This window comes from Cibotium barometz, chromosome 46 (assembly GCF_041138505.1).
Source record: "Cibotium barometz isolate CiBa-2024 chromosome 46, ASM4113850v1, whole genome shotgun sequence".
Classification (NCBI taxonomy): Eukaryota; Viridiplantae; Streptophyta; class Polypodiopsida; order Cyatheales; family Cibotiaceae; genus Cibotium; species Cibotium barometz.
Window position 1 is genome coordinate 15886297 of NC_141091.1, and position 19542 is coordinate 15905838.

General features: G+C 40.7%; 1 protein-coding gene across 1 annotated transcript; it reads left to right on the forward strand.

The window, feature by feature from the left end:
- The first annotated feature begins 11561 nt into the window (after positions 1 to 11561).
- Positions 11562 to 16100, forward strand: LOC147611929 (uncharacterized). The gene is made up of 6 exons (XM_086783793.1): positions 11562 to 12296; positions 12711 to 12882; positions 13009 to 14070; positions 14306 to 14867; positions 15337 to 15418; positions 15772 to 16100. Exons 1-6 carry the CDS (start codon positions 11964 to 11966, stop codon positions 15979 to 15981), a joined length of 2421 nt encoding a protein of 806 aa, XP_086639919.1. The 5' UTR covers positions 11562 to 11963; the 3' UTR covers positions 15982 to 16100.
- The last annotated feature ends 3442 nt before the right edge of the window (positions 16101 to 19542 follow it).

Sequence of the window (19542 nt, forward strand, 5' to 3'; positions counted from 1 at the left end):
CCCTCAACTAGCCCCCACAGATTTTTCCTCATGAGCAGATACATGGTTTTTGTCTGCATGTGTAAAACTGCTCCCCATTAAATTTGGCTATCTCTTGTGTCGTACTCATGATGATGTGAAGGGGGTCTTACCTCGATCCAATTTCAAGATTCAAGGGCAGTGTCTACCCTTTTACAACTCAATCTGGTGTTTAGGTGATGATTACAACAGATTTATCAGCATAATTTTACCAGAAATTACATTAAACCAAGGGTAACAAATCTATACGGAATGGTTGGAGTATCAAACCATCTCCGAATTGCAATATGAAGTTATAAGGATCTGTATCAGATACCTAATAGTTAATTTGAACCCTCAATTGTACCAAAAAATAGTGATTAATGCTGATTAATCACTGATTAGCAAATTAATCCTCTGTTTTGTGTACAAAAAACAGAGTATGCGAGGAGTCTAGATCTGAGGCCTTAGAGTTCAAATGAGCTCAAATCCTTTCAAGCCCATTAATAGCAATTAGTCTAGTAGAGGATTAAGCCAAGAAACACAAGATTTGACAAAACATTGAATGCTTAATCTCTGTTTTACCAAAGTCACCTGCAGATTTGATACAGAGCTTGGATCTCACTATAGACTTGATCAAATCAAAAACTATCTTCACCAGCTTGTAGAGCACCCTTGAAAACCCCTAAGGCCAAGAGGAATTAGAGCCATTGCATCTAGAGCAGCAAAGATCTCGTATTTTCTTCAGAAAAGTAGCGCTGTCGAGCACAGTACACAAAACTCTGCAATGCTTCTCTTTTGTTGGAGAGACTCTTTCCCTTATTGTAGATTGCCATGCAACTTTCCTATGGTTTCCCTCCCACACATAGAGCCTGCTATTTGACAACACATGGAATTCTGGCCTTTCCTCTATCTCCGTTTCAAACTCCGTGTTTATCTCTTGCCAAATAGGGTCCCATCCTGCCAATACCTCACCCCTGACCAAAGTCTCCTCTCTATGGTAGGTCCACACAGAAACAATAAATGCTCCTTTCTCTTGAGCATAACCCTCTTTCCCAAAAGTTGTCTTCAATCTCGAGACATCATCACGCAATCCCCGAACTTTCGCATACGGGATGAGCCTACACAATGGGATGGAAGGACATTGAAAATAGCTAAACATCCTGGTTCGATGCAATATGTTTTCTCCCCTATCCATTTAAAGATTGTTTTCGTCCTCGGCATCAACTCCCAAAGGTATCTTTGGGGATGAACAATAAAAGGGACAATCTATAAGCAAGCCTCATGAGGGCATAGAGTATTATTCACCTCATGAACTGCTCGAAGCTCATATCCTGACTCTGAGCCTCATCTACACGCTGAAATATACAAGTGAATAGGGTGTGTACGGGAACAAGCCCTTGGCTAGAGGCTGTAAAAGAGAATCTGTAAATGTGAGAGAACCTGTGAAAAGGTGAGAAGAATCTACTGTGAAAAGGTGAGAAGAATCTACTGGGAGAGAATAAAGGGTAGCATGAGGAGATTTAGGAGGTGTGGAGATATTCTGGGAGAGGTGGAGAGAATCAAGCAAAAGAGGTGGAGAGAATCAAGGAGAAATCAGTGGGATTAGATGCTTGGATGTAAACCCTATAAATTGAGGCATTGGCCTAATGAGAATTTGCTGGTTTTTGATTATCCATGCCTACATTAAGCTATCAGTTAATTACTCTAAATCACATGTTAATTATAATCTAATCTCTTTGTTAATAATGTTGATTCTAGCATTTGATCCACCATAGCTCATCACATTGCTGTAATTTTAACATGGTATCAGAGCCTAGCCTAGAATCCATCAATTTGTGAGCCCATTATCTTACTAATCACTTGGCTAATTAGGATTAGTAGAAAGTTAATATTTTCACCTCTTTTTCAACTAACCTCTGCACCCCCATCCAATGGAGGAGCTCTCTCTCCCTTCACACATAACCATTGCCCAAGCCCTTTTAGAGACTCATACTAGACTTAAGGGCCTACACACAGCTCAAAGGAATCGAAGGAATTCAGCGTAGAACGATGGCGGCAACGCGATTTGCAGGCGCCAAAATATTTTGGGAAAAAGCTCCATGCGACGTACCCGCTTCAAATTGGTCTAATTCCAGCTAGGTCTGAGGGTTTTCAAGCATGATCTACAAGCTGGTGAAGTCAGAATTGGATTTGATCAAGTCTACAGTGAGATCCAAGCTCTTCATCAAATCTGTAGGTGACTTTGGTAAAACAAAGATTAAGCATTCAATGTTTGGTTAAATCTTGTGTTTCTTGGCTTAATCCTCTACTAGACTAATGCTATTGATGTCCTTGAAAGCATTTGAGCTCATTTGAACTCTAAGGCCTCAGATCTGGGCTCCCCGCATACTCTATTTTTTGCACACAAAATAGAGGATTAATTTGCTAATCAGTGATTAATCAGTGCTAATCACTATATTTTGGTGCAATTGAGGGTTCAAATACAGATCCCTATAACTTCAGATTGCAATTCGGAGATGGTTTGATACTCCAACCATTCTGTACAAATTGGTTACCCTTGATTTAATGTAATTTCTAGTAAAATTATGCTAATAAATTTATGGTAATCATCATTTTGCATTTAACCCTTGGTTAATGCTTGCAAATCACACTCAAATTCAAGATTATTCATAGCCAGAGTTGCATTTGGGAATGTGCATAAGAATGAATGCTATATGCATTATGTATTGGGCACATTACATCAGTGTAAAAATGGGATCAGACACTGCCCTTGTCCAGAATAAGGCAAGAGGTAAGACCTCCCACATAGATTTGGGTTTGCATTGCATAATGACACAAGATAAACATCAAAAGCCCAAAAGAACTATCAACAAAACATTTAAACATGTTGCTCACATGGAGCAAGAAGAACTGACGGACAAGCTCATGGCCCCAGCCATGAAAGAAGAAAAACATCTCTTTCCAAGAGGAAGATCCACACCAAGAAGAAAAGCTAAAGGAAGCATTGAAGGAAGACATGGACGAGTGAAGAGAAGCTACCATAACAAGAAGACTGAAAGAAGAGGAAGACATGGACACGTGAAGAGAAGCTACCACGACAAGAAGACTAAAGACAAGAGAAGATGTGAGGCTCCAAAGAGCAAGGAGCCATGTGAAAATCTTTGAGAGAGAGAGAGAGAGAGAGAGAGAGAGAGAGAGAGAGAGAGAGAGAGAGAGAGAAACCCCACAACCCAATGTAACCTACCCCAACAAAGTAAACCAACCCAATGTACCCCAACAAAGTAAAACCACCTCTAAGCCATCGATGATGTAGGCCATGTGGTAGATGTATGTGTGAGCACTTTAGTCAAGGTCACGGGCACTTGTAGTAGCCTTGGACACATAGAGAGAGAGTGTGTCAAGGACTATGAGTTTAGGGACTTGAGGCACTGGTCGTGGACTATCAAGTAAGAGGGAAACTTGGTATAGGATCCAGGTGTGCTAGGAGTATTCACTTGAGGGGAGGTGTTGAAATATAGGTGTGTGCGAGAACAAGCCCTTGGCTAGAGGCTGTAAAAGAGAATTTGTAAATGTGAGAGAACCTGTGAAAAGGTGAGAAGAATCTACTGTGAGAGAATAAAGGGTAGCATGAGGAGATTTAGGAGGTTTTGGAGATATTCTGGGAGAGAATCAAGCAAAAGAGGTGGAGTGAATCAAGGAGAAATCAGTGGGATTAGATGCTTGGATATAAACCCTATAAATTGAGGCATTGGCCTAATGAGAAATCAGTGGGATTAGATGCTTGGATATAAACCCTATAAATTGAGGCATTGGTCTAATGAGAATTTACTGGTTTTTGATTATCCATGCCTACATTAAGCTATCAGTTAATTACTCACGTATTAATTATAGTCTAATCTCTTTGTTAATGGTGTTGGCCTAATGAGAATTTACTGGTTTTTGATTATCCATGCCTACATTAAGCTATCACTAATCATGTATTAATTATAGTCTAATCTCTTTGTTAATGATGTTGATTCTAGCATTTGATCCACCATAGCTCATCACATTGCTGTAATTTTAACACACGTGTGCCAGAGTCTGCTTGCATATCTCTCTCCGCGATACTTGGTCAATATTCTCAACTAAGGAAGATCCTCGACCGTAAGATCCCCTTCCACGCTTGCCTTTCCCACACGGGTAGAAGGCCTACAATAACAAAGAGAAACACAACAATACGCCATGTCAAAACTGTGTTGGATAGGCTCGAAATTGAACATTAAACTTAAGTTTTCAAAAATTTACATTCTAGACATAGCACCAACATAGACATTTCTTCTCTCTCTCTCTCTCTCTCTCTCTCTCTCTCTCTCTCTCTCTCTCTCTCTCTCTCTCTCGCTCGCTCGCTCGCTCACACACACACACACACACTTGTGGCCATTTCATCATTATCATCATCAACAATAGTATTAAAATCACCATCTTAATAGACAGTTCCCTCATGCTAGGCAGTTCTTTTACCCATAACACACATCATGCCTTTTGAAGGCCACAACACTTGACATAAGTACCACATGATGTGCATTACTACAGTTTGGCTTAGTCAACTTCAATTATCATGTGTGTGTTCATTATTCTCCCATGAGATGTACATCATCATCATAATCATCATAAGGAAGAAAGGAAAGAAAGCCTTACCCCACTAGTACCACACCTACCAAAATGATAGCTCTCTCATCTTTATCTTTGAAGGAAGAGGAAGACACCCATGCTGAACCACCATTTCCACAAAGGAAACGACAAGCTAGAGATCATTAGATCCTACCATCACTACATGAGAAATATAGCATCTCATTGCTCAATTGGCAAAGTATACCAAAGAGGAGCTCCGCAAACAAGCAGCTAAAGGAGAAAGAAGGTCAATTGGCCGCTAAGGACAAGGCACCCACAAACATGCCCGTTAGAAGTGTCTCACTTACAGGTGGAATTAAGAGCCAAATACCAAGGGCTCCTAACATAGAAAAGCCAAATACCAAGGGCTCCTAACATAGAAAAGCCACTACAAAAAATGCACAGAGCAACCTGAAAGGCATAATCTAATTGCTAGAAAGACGATTGGTTGAGAGCACATGAAGAGCAATGGAGACCACTCCTAGACAACCTGGTTGAAGCATTCATCAAGCAAGTACATGATGGCATGCAAATGGAGAGTGAACTTGTAGCTGTTGCTAAGTGGTACAAGGAAAAAAAATCCATCATTCATAACATAAGCCATACTTGGATAGCCCAGTCCAGATAGTTTAAAAGCGAAGGGCAATTAGCACCAAGATTACATAAAGCAAATACTACGAGTAGTTTAAAAGCGAAGGGAAATTAGCACCAAGATTACATAAAGCAAGACTACGAGTAGAAAACCTAGATAGTGTCATGCATGACATAGTAATAGCAAGCATCATTAGATAGGCTCTTCGGTAGCCACAGAGGGTTAGTACCATCCCTTTTTGTTATACACCGAATAGGAGGTTACACCGATGCAGTGAGCTATCACATAATCATCATAAGGAGCATTCAACACAAGCTCACCATTTCCAACATCACCCATATGTACATGACATATAAAAAACTGCCTGCTCTACAGGAGGCTGCACCAACGTGACCTCCTGCAGGCAAATTTTTTATGTCATGTACATCTGAAGCGGCTATGGCATGTTGTGCATTTCCAACGTCTGAAGCGGCTATGGCTTATTGTCCCAAAAAAAACTAAAGTGGCTATGGCATGATGTCATGTACATCTGAGCGGTAATGAAGCGACTGTCCATAAAAAAAACTGCCTATGGGGGGCTGCGCTGGTGCGGCCTCTTGTAGGTAGTTTTTTTAATGTGGATCATTTCATGAACATTAAGAAAAGAAAGAGTGAGGACCCAAGTTTGCCATTAAAATGAGGAGCCATGTAAAGATTTGTTAACCCATTTCTAGGGTTAACAAGAGCTACTACCATTATCTTATATCAAGGAGTCAAGGTAGATACACCAAAAGGTCATACATTCAAGATATGAAGCAATGGCGTCCAAATCTACAACTTGGACGGGCGCCAGTAATGGTTTGATGGAATACTTATGGTAATTCCCACTTCAAGAGTGTGTGGTAGTAAGTTAGGATAAGGTCCTAAGTGATCTACTTGATGGATATATTATGAGAGTAGTCATTGTAATAGCATTAGGCCTCTTATGAGCCTAAAGTGCGTGGCCAATCATAGTTTAAGTGCGTGCTATGTTTAAAACATATAATGTCAAAAACCCATAAAAAGCAACCCAAACACAAAAAAGGAGAAATACTGCTATCGTTTTCCCTTTCAAGAGGAACAAGTAAGCAAGCTCAAGAAACCATGCTTTTAGGATTATCCAATGTCTAACTAGATGGGCATGTTATGCTTAAAACATATAACGTCAAAAACCCATAAAAAGCAACCCAAACACACAAAAAAGGAGAAGTACCACTACGGTTTTCCCTTTTAAGAGGAACAAGTAATGTCTATAAAAATGAATACCTTGAAAGAGAAAAAATCAGAGGGAGAATCTACTTGGATGATACTGCAAGCCATTATTTGACTAAGAGAAAATCTAAAACACCTCATTATACATCCTTATTATTTAGGAGATATACTCTTACCATGCAAAGTTGATGATAGAGCTTCCATCTTTGCACCCTTACATTCTAAATGTGCCTTGACCTAAAAGGCTACACAAAAGGGTATTCTAATACTGATTCAACTTCTCTTATGAGAGGAGGAGCCATTGACATAAATGGGACATTCATAACTTGAACGCATAGAACTTGAATCTCTAGGGCCTAAACTTGACTCTAACCTAAATCTCCCTAAAATAAAGGTTGGCATTGAAGTGTTCATGTCTTTGGAGGACACTCCATGTATGGCTGGAGGCTTCAATAAAGATGGACTAGACCCTATCTAAGAGTGGAGGATTAGATTGATGTCTTTTATTGTTGTTAGGTTTGAGATACCATGTGCTTTATGGTTTTCAAGGTAAGAGATAATTTTTTTTTCATGCTCCTTGGGATTTTAAATTTATACTCGAGGTTGTTACTAGATTTCATGTTACTATGAATGGGACATTCCCACATGAATCTAGAATGTATCCCTTGAGATAACGAGTTTCATATTAATTTATTTCTACTCATGTTTATCTTGCTAGTTATTAGCTTATCTATTGAGATTGTGGATTTTGTCTATGGCACTTTTCTTGGTAAAAGAATGGTGATTGCATTGGACCTACTGAGATGAGATATTTACTCCTCAAGATGAGATTACTAGTGTAGTTTATGAGAGTCTCCTTGTTCATGCAATTGAGAGTAAAAAATGCTTATTCTATTTGTTAAGTTAATCTATATAATGCAAACTTCCATAGGGTGCTTTGATCATCAAGGTTAAGGGTTGTGTAACCATTTTAAAAAATCTTGAGTTATGTATTTAGTTACCTTTAGATTTCTTTGGCTCATGAGTTAAGATTTGTGGAATCAAGGGTCTTAAGTTATTTTTAAAATTTATTTTGAACTAAAAATATCATTTTTTAAAGGGTGTCCACATAAAATATTATAAATCAAAGAGTAAAAAAGAAGAGTATAAATTAAGAAATGTTTAGCTCTTTTTTAAGGTTGTTTCACCATTCTTAAAAAATGTGGTCAAATGGGAGATTATTTGTTTGCCCTTTTTTCAAGGTGAAAAATATAAAAAATGGCAAACATTTTTTGCCCTTTTGGCCATTTCACCATCCATGAAAAATGTGGTAAAAAAACAATACAAAATCATTTTTCCCTTATGTGTTTTGGCATTGACAAAAGGGTTGAACGATCAAAAAGGCACCATTTTAAAGGGCAGACATGCCAATCTACCATTTAACTAAAATCCACCCTTATAAAGGTAGGAAGGGTGGAATTAGGATGCCCTTTCCACCCCATTTATGTTTGTCAAGAATATATCTTCCTAAAGAAGTTTGTGGGTGTAAACATGAATAGGAAGAGGATAAGAAAAAATAGAAACAACCTTTACAAGAAAAGGATCCTTGAGATGGAAATGGTGGGGGGTGGGGCAGGAGCAATAGGACTTTGAGACAAGCATAGTTGGAGACTGCAAGTAATTCATCATGCTATTCCCACATTCATAAATCAAATAGGGTAGGATGTGATAACTATTTAGGTCCAAGATTTATTGAAGATTTCAAAGATTGCTAACTATTTATAGTACTAATTTAGATATTTTTTTATGTAAAAGCTACTTCTTTTCTTTTGATATAAAAACTTAAGGCTAATTAGGTTGGAATTGCAAGATTATATTTTCTAAAGGAAATTGTGAACTTTTTAGCTTATCATCAATAGAAGAAAAAACACAACAATGAATGTGAGTGAAGTCTATCATAATCATCACTAATAAAAATGTACTTATGATCATGAAGATGGACTGACAAAGCTACATGGAGTTTGGGTGGGTATGGAGTCTAGATTCTTGTGTTATTACATACTTTAGGGACAAGTAGAAATCTCTCTATTCCATCAGTAGCTACTAGATAAGTGAAAATGGTTGTATACCTTCTATTAGTATATGGCTTCAAAAACATGGTAGTGTGACCAAAATACATCCTTAGAACTTTGAGCACCATTATTATTATCCTTAGACATTTTTATACAAATGTTCTTATGTAAAAAGATCATACTTTTTATGATCTCCTAACAAGAAAGGGGCTCTTGACCATTTTTAAACATAATTGTCTAAACTTAATTGTTTAAGGAAAATGTGTATGTAGAAATAACTACATGAGACAATGATGATGTTAACTAATATCTTTTTTAAACCCAGTGTAACATTTTTCCTTAGTTTGTTTTTTCCCCCTTTTCTCTTGAACTTCAAATTTATCATGATGATAATAAATTTTTTGTTTAAATTTAAATTGTGGCATTCATTGTGTCTCACTTTTGAGACATTGCAAGTATCAACAGAGTAGAGTAATAATTGATGAGTTTACAATGCTATGATACAAGAAATAATATATATTTTCATATGTAGAGCATATTATTATTGTCTCTTTGGGTGTATGAGTACATTCATGCATGGAGATATGTGCTAGTGGCCATACATAAATGCATGCATGCTTCAAGGTGCCTAATGCACTTTGTTTGGATTATATGGAACAAAAGGGAAAACTTTTGCTAGCATAAGCATAGTATATGATTTGAAAGAAGGGAAAACTTTTGCCAGCATAATCATAGTATATGATTTGAAAGAAGAGAATTTGACAATGACACATCCAAGTTGCATAAAAAACTAAGAGTGAAATCATAGAAAGTTTACTTCTTTAATAAAAAAACATGCACAATAGTACACTTGATGCCAAGCTCCTTGGCTCAATTCTTAACACCTATCATATAAATATAATAACAACTTTTTATTTCAATAAATATCAATAGCTTGAGTGTAAATTAGAGGTTAATTTAGCCACCCTTTTTGGTTATGCTTGATCATATTATTTTGACTAGGCGCTTCATGAGCAAACAAGAAGTTAAGTAATACTTCTAGTAAGAAAGTGAGTTAAACTTCCTATTTGTGTAAGTTGGTTTGGGAGGGCGGTGGGGGGGGGGGGGGGGGGGGGTTCATTTATGAATATGTAAGATATTTCATCCAAAAAGGGTAAATTTACTAACTCAAAACTTAAAAAAGCATGAGTATATATATAATGCCAAAATTCATATATAAGGAGCTACAAAAATACCTATTTAATGCATGTGGTTAACTAGGTTTTTCCCAAAGCACTAACTGTGCAAAATTTGTTTAGTTTTAATTGAGTATTGCATGCAAAATATCTAAAATTATGGGATTTTTGGATTGTTGGTTAAGAGGGGATATAGGGGACTAAAGTGCAAGTGAATACATTAAAATAGTCATCTAAGTTTGAAGTATTCTAATAAGCACTATCCCATTATAATTTTAAGTAATCAATCAGGTAGTAAATGTACAAAAAGAAGGGGGAATAGAAAGAATGGGATCTAAGGGTGTAGGTGCATCTCAAGGTATCTTAGGACCATGGTAGCTTTGGAAATGCATTTTAACTTTTGATTTTAAGCTAAAGCTTATAGTTAATCAATCACACTTTGAGTTTCTAGCATGTCAAAGTAGTTGTAATCAAAACTTTTTCTTGCATAAGATGATGAAGCATGAAGAAAATGAAATCGAGAAGGTTTCAAACACTCTATCTAGTGGGATTTGTGCTAAGAAACAAGATGGTTCTAATACTTTCAAATAAACATTAGTGGATTCACTTGCATGGGTGGCCAAGTTATCAGCTTAAGCATGTAAACTTCATAATAGTATACCACTGGTTACTCAAACTCTCAAAAATGTATCAAAACTATAATGCAAGTATTGAGAGGTTTTTGAATGCCCGTAGTATTCTCTACCAATCTTTGTAGTTAAGGTCTAGCCTCCTCCTTTATTCTCATCTATTTCATGGAAGAAGGGCGAGAGAGAGAGAGAGAGAGAGAGAGAGAGAGAGAGAGAGAGAGAGAGAGAGAGAGAGGTATTAACGTCGGTAGAATGCAACACAAGGGCATATACGACCAACAATGGGACTTGAACTCGGGTGGATCATGGCCATTATAAGAGAGAGAGAGAGAGAGAGAGAGAGAGAGAGAGAGAGAGAGAGAGAGAGAGTGCTTAACCATTTTAAGGTTCACTCTACATTGAATGTTGAGTTTCCAATCAAAATCTCATGATGCAAGCTTGGCTTCTGCCACTTCATGAGCTCTTGTTGACCCATCACACATGTTTTCCACTTTTGCAACCACTTCATGAGTTCTTGGTTGACTCGTCACACATGCTTTCTACCTTTGTAAGGTCCATGGACCATCATTATCATCTTTAAGAAGAAAGTGTAAGAGAGTTGTGCCATGTGGATCTATAGTACAGAAGGCTCAAGGCTCCCCCCTTCTCTCTCTCTCTCTCTCTCTCTCTCACACACACACACACACACACACCCACACACCCACATGCATGTATGCACGCACATAGAGACACACATGCACATCCTCCTCTCTCTCTCTCTCTCTCTCTCTCTCACACACACACACACACACACACACACGTGCACGTGTGCGTGCCCACACACACACATGTGCACGTGCACGTGCCCACACACACATGCATGCACATAACACACATGCACATCCTCTTTTTGCTCTCTCTCTCTCTCTCTCTCTCTCTCTCTCACACACACACACACACACACACACACAGACACACACACACACACAGAGACACACACAGAGACACACACATAGAGAGGATTGTATACACATAGATATGTACATGTGCACCCCCCTCCCCCCCCCCCACACACACATTTGTTCTTGGTCTTGCACTCACATGAGCCCCCCCTTGAACTCTTACATATCACAAAGGAGAATGCCCACATTTATGGTGGTGGGTTCCTTTTGTCTTCATGCCTTACAAGAAGTTACCTAGGAAGTGGAGATTAGAGTAGTGGTTGCTTTAGCCTTTTGAGTGGTATATCCACTCCACTCACCACTTTATCACAGGCTGATGGACCGTGGCAAATCCCAAGGGGAGAGGGCTCTACTTTGCCAGCTTGCATGAATCTCATGGGAGGGACCCTTGGGCCTTTGGCCATTCCACTATAAGATGGGGAGGGGGGGGGAGGGGATCCAAATGGTTACAAGTTATCTAAACATGTGAAATATTAGCATAACAGAGCATGTTTCATAAGCCAAGGAGCTATGCCAGACAAAGAATTTCTGGTTGGGTTATCTTTATAATAAGCAGTTGACTGGGGGCACGTTCTTGTCTTCAAATTAAGCAAAAAGATCCTAAGGTCTCAGGGCTAAGGCTTACATTTTCCTATCTCTCTCCTTGAGTACATATATTAAACCTTAGAATTATTAAGGTTTTCTGTTGAGCTCTCATGTTGGCACGACCAGAGATGACGAAGATGAGGCAACAGCAAGAATACCCCATCCCCGATCACGCCTCGCTTAATTATCATAAGAGTAGCTTACTTCTGTGTAATGCAGAATTAGGGCGTGATGAGAGCCCAGTTTCTGTTATCTCGCACTCTGCTTCTGCCATCAGCCACCCTTCTTCTGCTTGCGCTAGCATGGAACACCACCTTAATCATATCATTAATCCTGTTAACCACCATGCAAATTCTCGCCCCTTCCACGAGCAATTAGGTGCTGGCTCCTCCACTTCTGAAGAGGATGCCTCGGTTTATAACTTACCCAACCTGTTTTTCGAGGTAATTCTCATTTGTGGGCTGCGTTGCAATATTTAATCCTCTTGCTTAATGATTCTGTTTAGTGATGATGAGTTGATTATTGACTTGTATAATACTAAATCTCCTGGCTAATGCGTTTTACAAAGATGAATTTCCTGCTTAATTATGAGTTTTATAAAGGCAATTCTCATAGCCATTAAGGAAACCTATAATCTTGCAGATTAGTGAGTTTTGCAAGGCTAATTATCCTGGTTAATGATGAGTTTTACTATGACAATCATCTTGCTTAATGAGTTGTACAGTAAAAGAAATTCTCTTATTTAGTAATTAGTATATGATGAATTATCTACCTCAATGAACGGTTTTTTTTTTTTTGCCTTCCTTTTTCTTCTGTATTGGGCATTTTTGCTAAATTTTGGCTAGTTTTTGGTGCAGATGGGTGCCTTGGAAAAACTTCCAGAAGCTCAGAGACCTTTCGCTTCCAAGGCAATTTCAAGGAAGACTGGAAATTTTGCAAAATTATTTGAGAAGAAAAGCCTCACCTCTGAGACAGATTTAGCTGACTCCTCCAGTGATGATGAGGGGCATTTCTCCATTGATTTCCAAGGTGGCATTATTTGTTTCACCTAAAATTGATGAATTTAGAATAAACCTAGAAAAATATTTTAACCAAGACAGTCTTGGCACTGGCTGTTTGTCATAATTAAGGTTTGATAAGTTGTTAATGACGCAGGTTTGCAGAACAAATCCATGGTGCTAAGAGAGAATTTTGTCAAGGTTAGCGAGAGCATGTTGGATAATGATGGGGTATGTGACAAATTGGCTGCTAAATTGAAGCAATATGGTGAGCTGAAGAAGGATCAGAAGCTGATTAACACATCCAGTGGGCAGTTGATTAAGGAGGAGTCATCAACAATGGCCATTAAACCTGTTTCAAAGGGTTTCTTAAAGACAGTTAATCTCTCAGATAATGCATGGGGGAGACGTTCTAATGTAGCCCAGAAAGAGGGAAAGGGGCCTCAATTAGAAGAGGGTGCAGCTAATTTGAGCACAGAAAAAGCTTACCAAAATGCGTTAATTAGAAGGGAATTAATCACCTCTACAAAAGCACTTGTGCCCTCTAAGTGGGATGATGCAGAGAAATGGCTGTGCCATAATTATAATGCTTCCAATGACAAGGTTAATTATTGTGCCATCCCAAGGCAGTTATCACAAATTATTAATATTACCCCCCTAGTTAATGTTGATAATACCCTATGCAACGATAATAATTCTTCCGCTAATGTTTTATGCAAAGGTAAGCACGACTGTGCTCCTCAGAGCCCAAATTCAGATGGACTTATCATCCCTGGGAGAAAGCAGATTAAAAATAATGATGGACTAATCCTTGAGAGAAAAGGGATTAAGGATAATCTCATTAATGCGCTGGGGCAGCGCCCAGCAAGAGGTTACAATTCTTTAAGCAGTGGCGAGATAGTGGCGGGGGCTGATTCGCTTTCTAACAACTACAGTCAGCCGGCAATTAGTGCAAGCGACAGCGAGATTAATACTAATTACGCCTCTGATCAGCAGTACAAAAGCAGTGTTAATTATACACAGAGGTTTAAACAGCACCAAATTCTGCAGAAGCTTAGAAGAAAGTATCAAAGCAATGGTGGATTGAAAGGAGGGGTTATGGTGGGAGAAGTTGCCCAAAATGTGGGCAATAAAACTAATGGGAGAAATAATGCAGTCTCTAGATTCTCCAACATCACAGTGCAAGCAAGCGCAGAAAGTAGTCAGATTTTTACACAAGGTATAATTAACTGTTGATTAACATGATTAGTTAATGAAATGCATGATATGACTTGGATGGATATAGAATATTATGTACTGCTTTTTGATGATTTTTTTTAAAATTGAAAGCATTGACTTGCTGCTACATTATATACTAGCAGTTATATGAGCATTTTCTCTCAATAATTAGTGACCATGGATAGCTGCAATGATTCGATGCTACATAATTAACGTATGGCCTTGATTTGATGCAGATAAGCATGCAGACAGACAATTAGATGGCAAGTTAGATAAGGAATTTGTGAGGAAAATAGAGTTTGTTGTGCAGACTCAGAAGCATGGGAGATCAGCTTCAATGAAGGATGCATGCACAGAGGTTTCACCCTCCATATCACGGAGGGACATGGGCACCCAGATGACCCCATTGACCAGCTCTCGCACATCAACCTGTGCCTCTCCAATCAAAAACAGCTCACCTGCAAGGCATAACACACCAGCCCGGCGATCAACCTCTAATTACCAGCTCGCCAACAACATTAGCACTAATAATGATGGGATTAACACTGGCAAAGGTCATCTTAATCTCTTGGAGCTTGAGAGCTGCCACTTTGCTAAGCTTGAGCTTCGAGACCTCCCCTCCGGTAGCCATGAATCCTTTGATGAGAATAATTGGAGCCCCACTCAATTGAAAGATGAGACTGTAGTAGAAAATGATGCAGTTGAGATGACTGCCAGTACCAATATCATGCGGTTCAATGTTTTAGAGGCCCGAGCAGCTGCTTGGGAGGAGGCTGAACGAGCTAAATTGACTGCAAAGTAGGTGGTTAATTCTCTCTCTTAAGAAAGTTTTAATGCACTAATTAGTGGGTGATTGATTTCTCGTTGAGCACTAAGGCGTAGTCTCTCTTAAGACAGTTTTAATTCACTAATAAGTAATTAGTGGGCGATTGATTAGGCAGTATACTATACATGATTGATTCCTCGTTGAGCACTAAGGCGTAGGCTCTCTTAAGACAGTTTTAATTCACTAATTAGTGGGTGATTGATTAGGCAGTATACTATACATGATTGATTTCTCGTTGAGCACTAAGGCGTAGGCTCTCTTAAGGCAGTTTTAATTCACTAATAAGTAATTAGTGGGTGATTGATTAGGTAGTATACTATACATGTCACACTTGAATAATAAATAGTATCAAATTTTAATTTGGGTTTTGTTTTTGGGGAGAAAATAATGTTGGGTTTTTAACTTAATTGTCATTATGTGTAATCCCATGCCTATGATTAGGTACAAGCGTGAGGAGGCTAGAATTGATGCATGGGTAAATTTACAGAGGGCCAAAGCAGAGGCAGAGTTGAAGAAGCTAGAGGTAAATGTAGTGGAGCCTAATATAATATATTGCATTTGTTATAAAAAAAAACATTTATATGCAGTAATCTTACTAACTGTGATAGTTTTAATTAGTGCAAAAATGACATGTCCTGTGTTATTTAATTTGTGTCGGGGCTTTTCAAATTTCTATTATGGTGTTACTAAAACAAAATGGGTTTATTTTTGGGTGTGATTTAAGCAATTTCTTACATAATGAATCGGCATTGCAGTTGGCCAATTTTTAATTCATGTAGGAGTGAGGGCAATTGATTAATCAATCCATTAATTGAAGGCTTAATTGGCCACTTTGTAAATGTTAATTAACTGATCAATTATAACTACTAATGGCAGGTGAAGTTGGAGAAATTGAGGTCCCAAGCAACGGAAAAGGTGATGAACAAGGTGGTGGCGGCGGGCAAGCGGGCGGAGGAGATGCGGGCAGCGGCGGAGACGCAGCAAGCAGAGCAGATGAGGAGGGTGACGGAGCGGGCAACGAATCTGCGCAAAAACGCCCATTTCTCGGGCAGCTTTGCGGTGTGCTTTGCGCGCAATATGCCGTAAAACAACCAAAAAAAAGCCACCGGACCGCCAAGCCTCCGCCACCCCCACCACATCCACCCTCCACCTCCACCTCCACCTCCACCTCCGCCTCCGCCGCCGCCGCCGCCTCCGCCGCCGCCGCCGCCTCCTCCTCCTCCTCCTGCTCATAAGAAACACACACGTTTTTCACCGGACCGCCAAGCCTCCGCCACCCCCACCCTCCACCTCCACCTCCACCTCCGCCTCCGCCTCCGCCTCCGCCGCCTCCTCCTCCTCCTCCTCCTGCTCATAAGAAACACACACGTTTTTGGAATTAGTGAATACAAAGCAAATCTACGCCAAATTTCAAAAAATTTTGTATATACGAATTCGAATTCGAATGTACTTTTTTGCCCATATCATTTCGCGGATTTAAGCCCGCACTCGGTATAAGCTTTGATCAAGCGTGTGTTGCACGCAATGGTGCCACCACCACCTCCTGCATGCATATGCGCATGGATTGCTCGCAGCTGGCAATTGCTTGTTGCAAGAATCTTGGCAGGCGCACATGGAGTACCGTGTGTGTGTGCGCCTGCGCGCATGTGTGATCGGGATACAGGTGAGATACTCACACGTGTGTACTTCCCCCCGAGCCCCAAACCCCCCCACACACAAGCGGCTACCCTCGTGTAGCAAGCCTGGGCTGCATTCTCTCGAAAAATACATGTGTTTTAATTAATTAATTAATTTTTTTTGTGTGTGTGTGTGGAGGGAATATTATTGTATAGGTTCCTTTCAGCCATCTACCTCACGAGTCAGCAGCGGCACCTCTCCCTGTGATTTTGCTGCTGCCGCTGTGAAAGAGGCGGTATCACGTAAAAGCGGGGGCGCAGGTAGACCGTAGGATCACACTCTCTGGCACAAAAAGCTACCGGTTCATGAATACGTGATGATCATGATACATGGGTGCCTCTCGAGCTACCTCGTACAGATACAAGTGGACACCCATATACCTCCCCCCGTGACCCACCACCTACTCTTAGAGAGGCTCCCCCGTGACCCACCTACTCTTAGAAAGGCTGTTCTCACGCATACATATACCCCGTAGCTGCTCTCGGCCTACTCTTAGAGAGTCTCTGTTCTCACGCAGGCCTGTCACCCCTCACCCGGTGATCAACGCAGTCCCCTCCACCACTGGTCAACGCATGTACACGTTCACGCGGGCGTAACACGAGCATGTACATCTGGATCAAGGCATTTCCAGCCGCGTGGCCCCATTTTGGGGTCTCCCTAACGTTGTTAGGCCAGCCCTTTGGTACGTGTGAACAGCCCTTTGGTGGCGTACCGTGTACGTGCGAGCGGCCCTTTCGTGTACCGTGTACATGTGAACAGCGCCTTACACGTTGATTATTGTTCGCATAATATTTTTATTCAAATAAATCCTTCACATCGAAAAGGATTAATTTCCTGGTATATCCACGTGGCAGGCTCGCCACGATTCTAAAACCATCAAATGTAAAATCAGCCGTTCTTCCTTCTCAAATGAATTTGTACCCGGTGTACCTGGCTGCCAAAGCGAAAAAAATATATTATTAGTTCTCATTGATACTCCGTAATACGTATATTCATAACTTAAAGTTTTTATATTGCTCGCCTTCCATGCATTTCATTAAAGGTTTTATTTTTTCTGGCTTTTTTTTTTGTTTTTTGTTTTGTAAAAACAGTAGAATATATTAAAAAAAGGTGAGATTACAAGTCCCCATGAGGAAGGTCCATGGGGGACCCTGAGAACTGCTAATACGCTAGAAAATGGGATTAGCTATAGCACTTAAAACTGGGAAATATAGAGACCGAATAGTAACCCTTCGCAAAAGCAGGCTAAGACTGAACATGCTGCCAACGACTGAAACAGTAGCCATAGTCTTGACCGAGAGGGTTTAATGTACCCCTCCCAAACCTTGATGAACAAAATATTGAAGCCTTCAGTGGCATACAAAATCCAAGCCTTGACACATAATTTCCTTCTTTTTGGAGAGAGAAGAATTGAGCACTTTTTTCCACTTCCTCCATGGAAGATCTTGCCAGCGATACACTTCATTCGGAACACCATTTGATTGGATTTGGTTGAACAACTTGAGGACATCCTCAAAAACCTTCCGCGGCCTGAATGTGATGAGCAGAGTATTGTAGCCTTCTGTGGCATTCAAAATCCAAGCCTTGAAGCATAATTTCCTTCTTTTTGGAGAGAGAGGAACTGAGCACTTTTTTCCACTTCCTCCATGGAAGATCCTGCCAGCGCACCACTTCAATAGGAACACCAGTAGGTTGGATTTGATTTTGATAAACTTGCGGACACTGTCAAGAAAAAGAAAGAAATTGTGATTAGAATTAATTTCATAGAGGGCTTCATTCCTTTGTTTCCAAACATGCCATAGCAGCAGAATTTTGACAGACTGCCACGTTAAGGGGTCCAGGTTTTATTTTTCTGGCCTTTAATAATTAATTCTCTCCATGCCCAACAACACCCCACATCACCTATTTCTATATATCTTTTACACGCCTTAATCTTACCCGCCACGTGTAACATTTTTTGGGCCTCTGCATGAGCCGTTGTGGAGAGCTCTGCATGAGCCGCCGTGGTTAATGCCTCTCTTGCAGGTCCCAGGTTGCAGGCTCTGTCGTGGAGAGCTTTGCATGAGCCGCCATGGTTAATGCAACGAATGGGCTGCCTCTCTTGGAGGTCCCAGGTTGCAGGCTGTAGGTCGTAGAGCAGCCGCCTCCACCTCCGAATATGATGAATGCCATTGCACCAGTTCCTTCGTTTTGTCTTCGTCGTGTTTGCAAACGCATTAGCTCCTTGGTGGTGAGCCTTTGTGTCTGTCCTCTCTCTCTGTCTTTATGTTTCTTGGCAACCTATTGGCAGACTAACCCTTTGTGTGTCTTGCAGGCTATTGGCAAGACGTGCTCCTCCTTGCATTTTGTTACTGTGTTGGTTCGTGCTCCTGACCGGCTCGACGTGCTCCAGTGGACGTGCTCCTTCTTGCGCTTTTTTACTGTAGGCCCTCCCCATACTGTGCTTTTGGCCATGCTTAGCGATGGGAAAGGAGGGAGAGAGAGAGCGAGGGAGAGGAGGGGGTAGCATGCAGCGGGCGAGAGAGAGAGAGAGAGAGAGAGAGAGAGAGAGAGAGAGAGAGAGAGAGAGAGAGAGAGAGAGAGAGAGAGAGAGAGAGAGAGGGGAGGTTGCATGTTGGCCGTGCTTAGCGATGGGAAAGGAGGGAGAGAGAGTGAGAGAGAGGAGGGGGTAGCATGCAACGGGCGCGAGAGAGGGGGGGGGTAGCATGCATCGTTCCAAAGAGAGAGGGGGGGTTGCATGATGGCCATGCTTAGCGATGGGAAAGGAGGGGGAGAGAGAGAGAGAGAGAGAGAGAGTGAGAGAGCGGGTGGTAGCATGCAGCGGGAAAGAGAGGGTTGCACATAAACGCCATGGGAAAGGAGGGGGAGAGAGAGAGAGAGTTTCATTTTTTATTTTTATTTACAAAGAGTGAGAGAGAGGGGGGGTAGCATGCAGCGGGCGAGAGAGAGAGAGAGAGAGAGAGAGAGAGA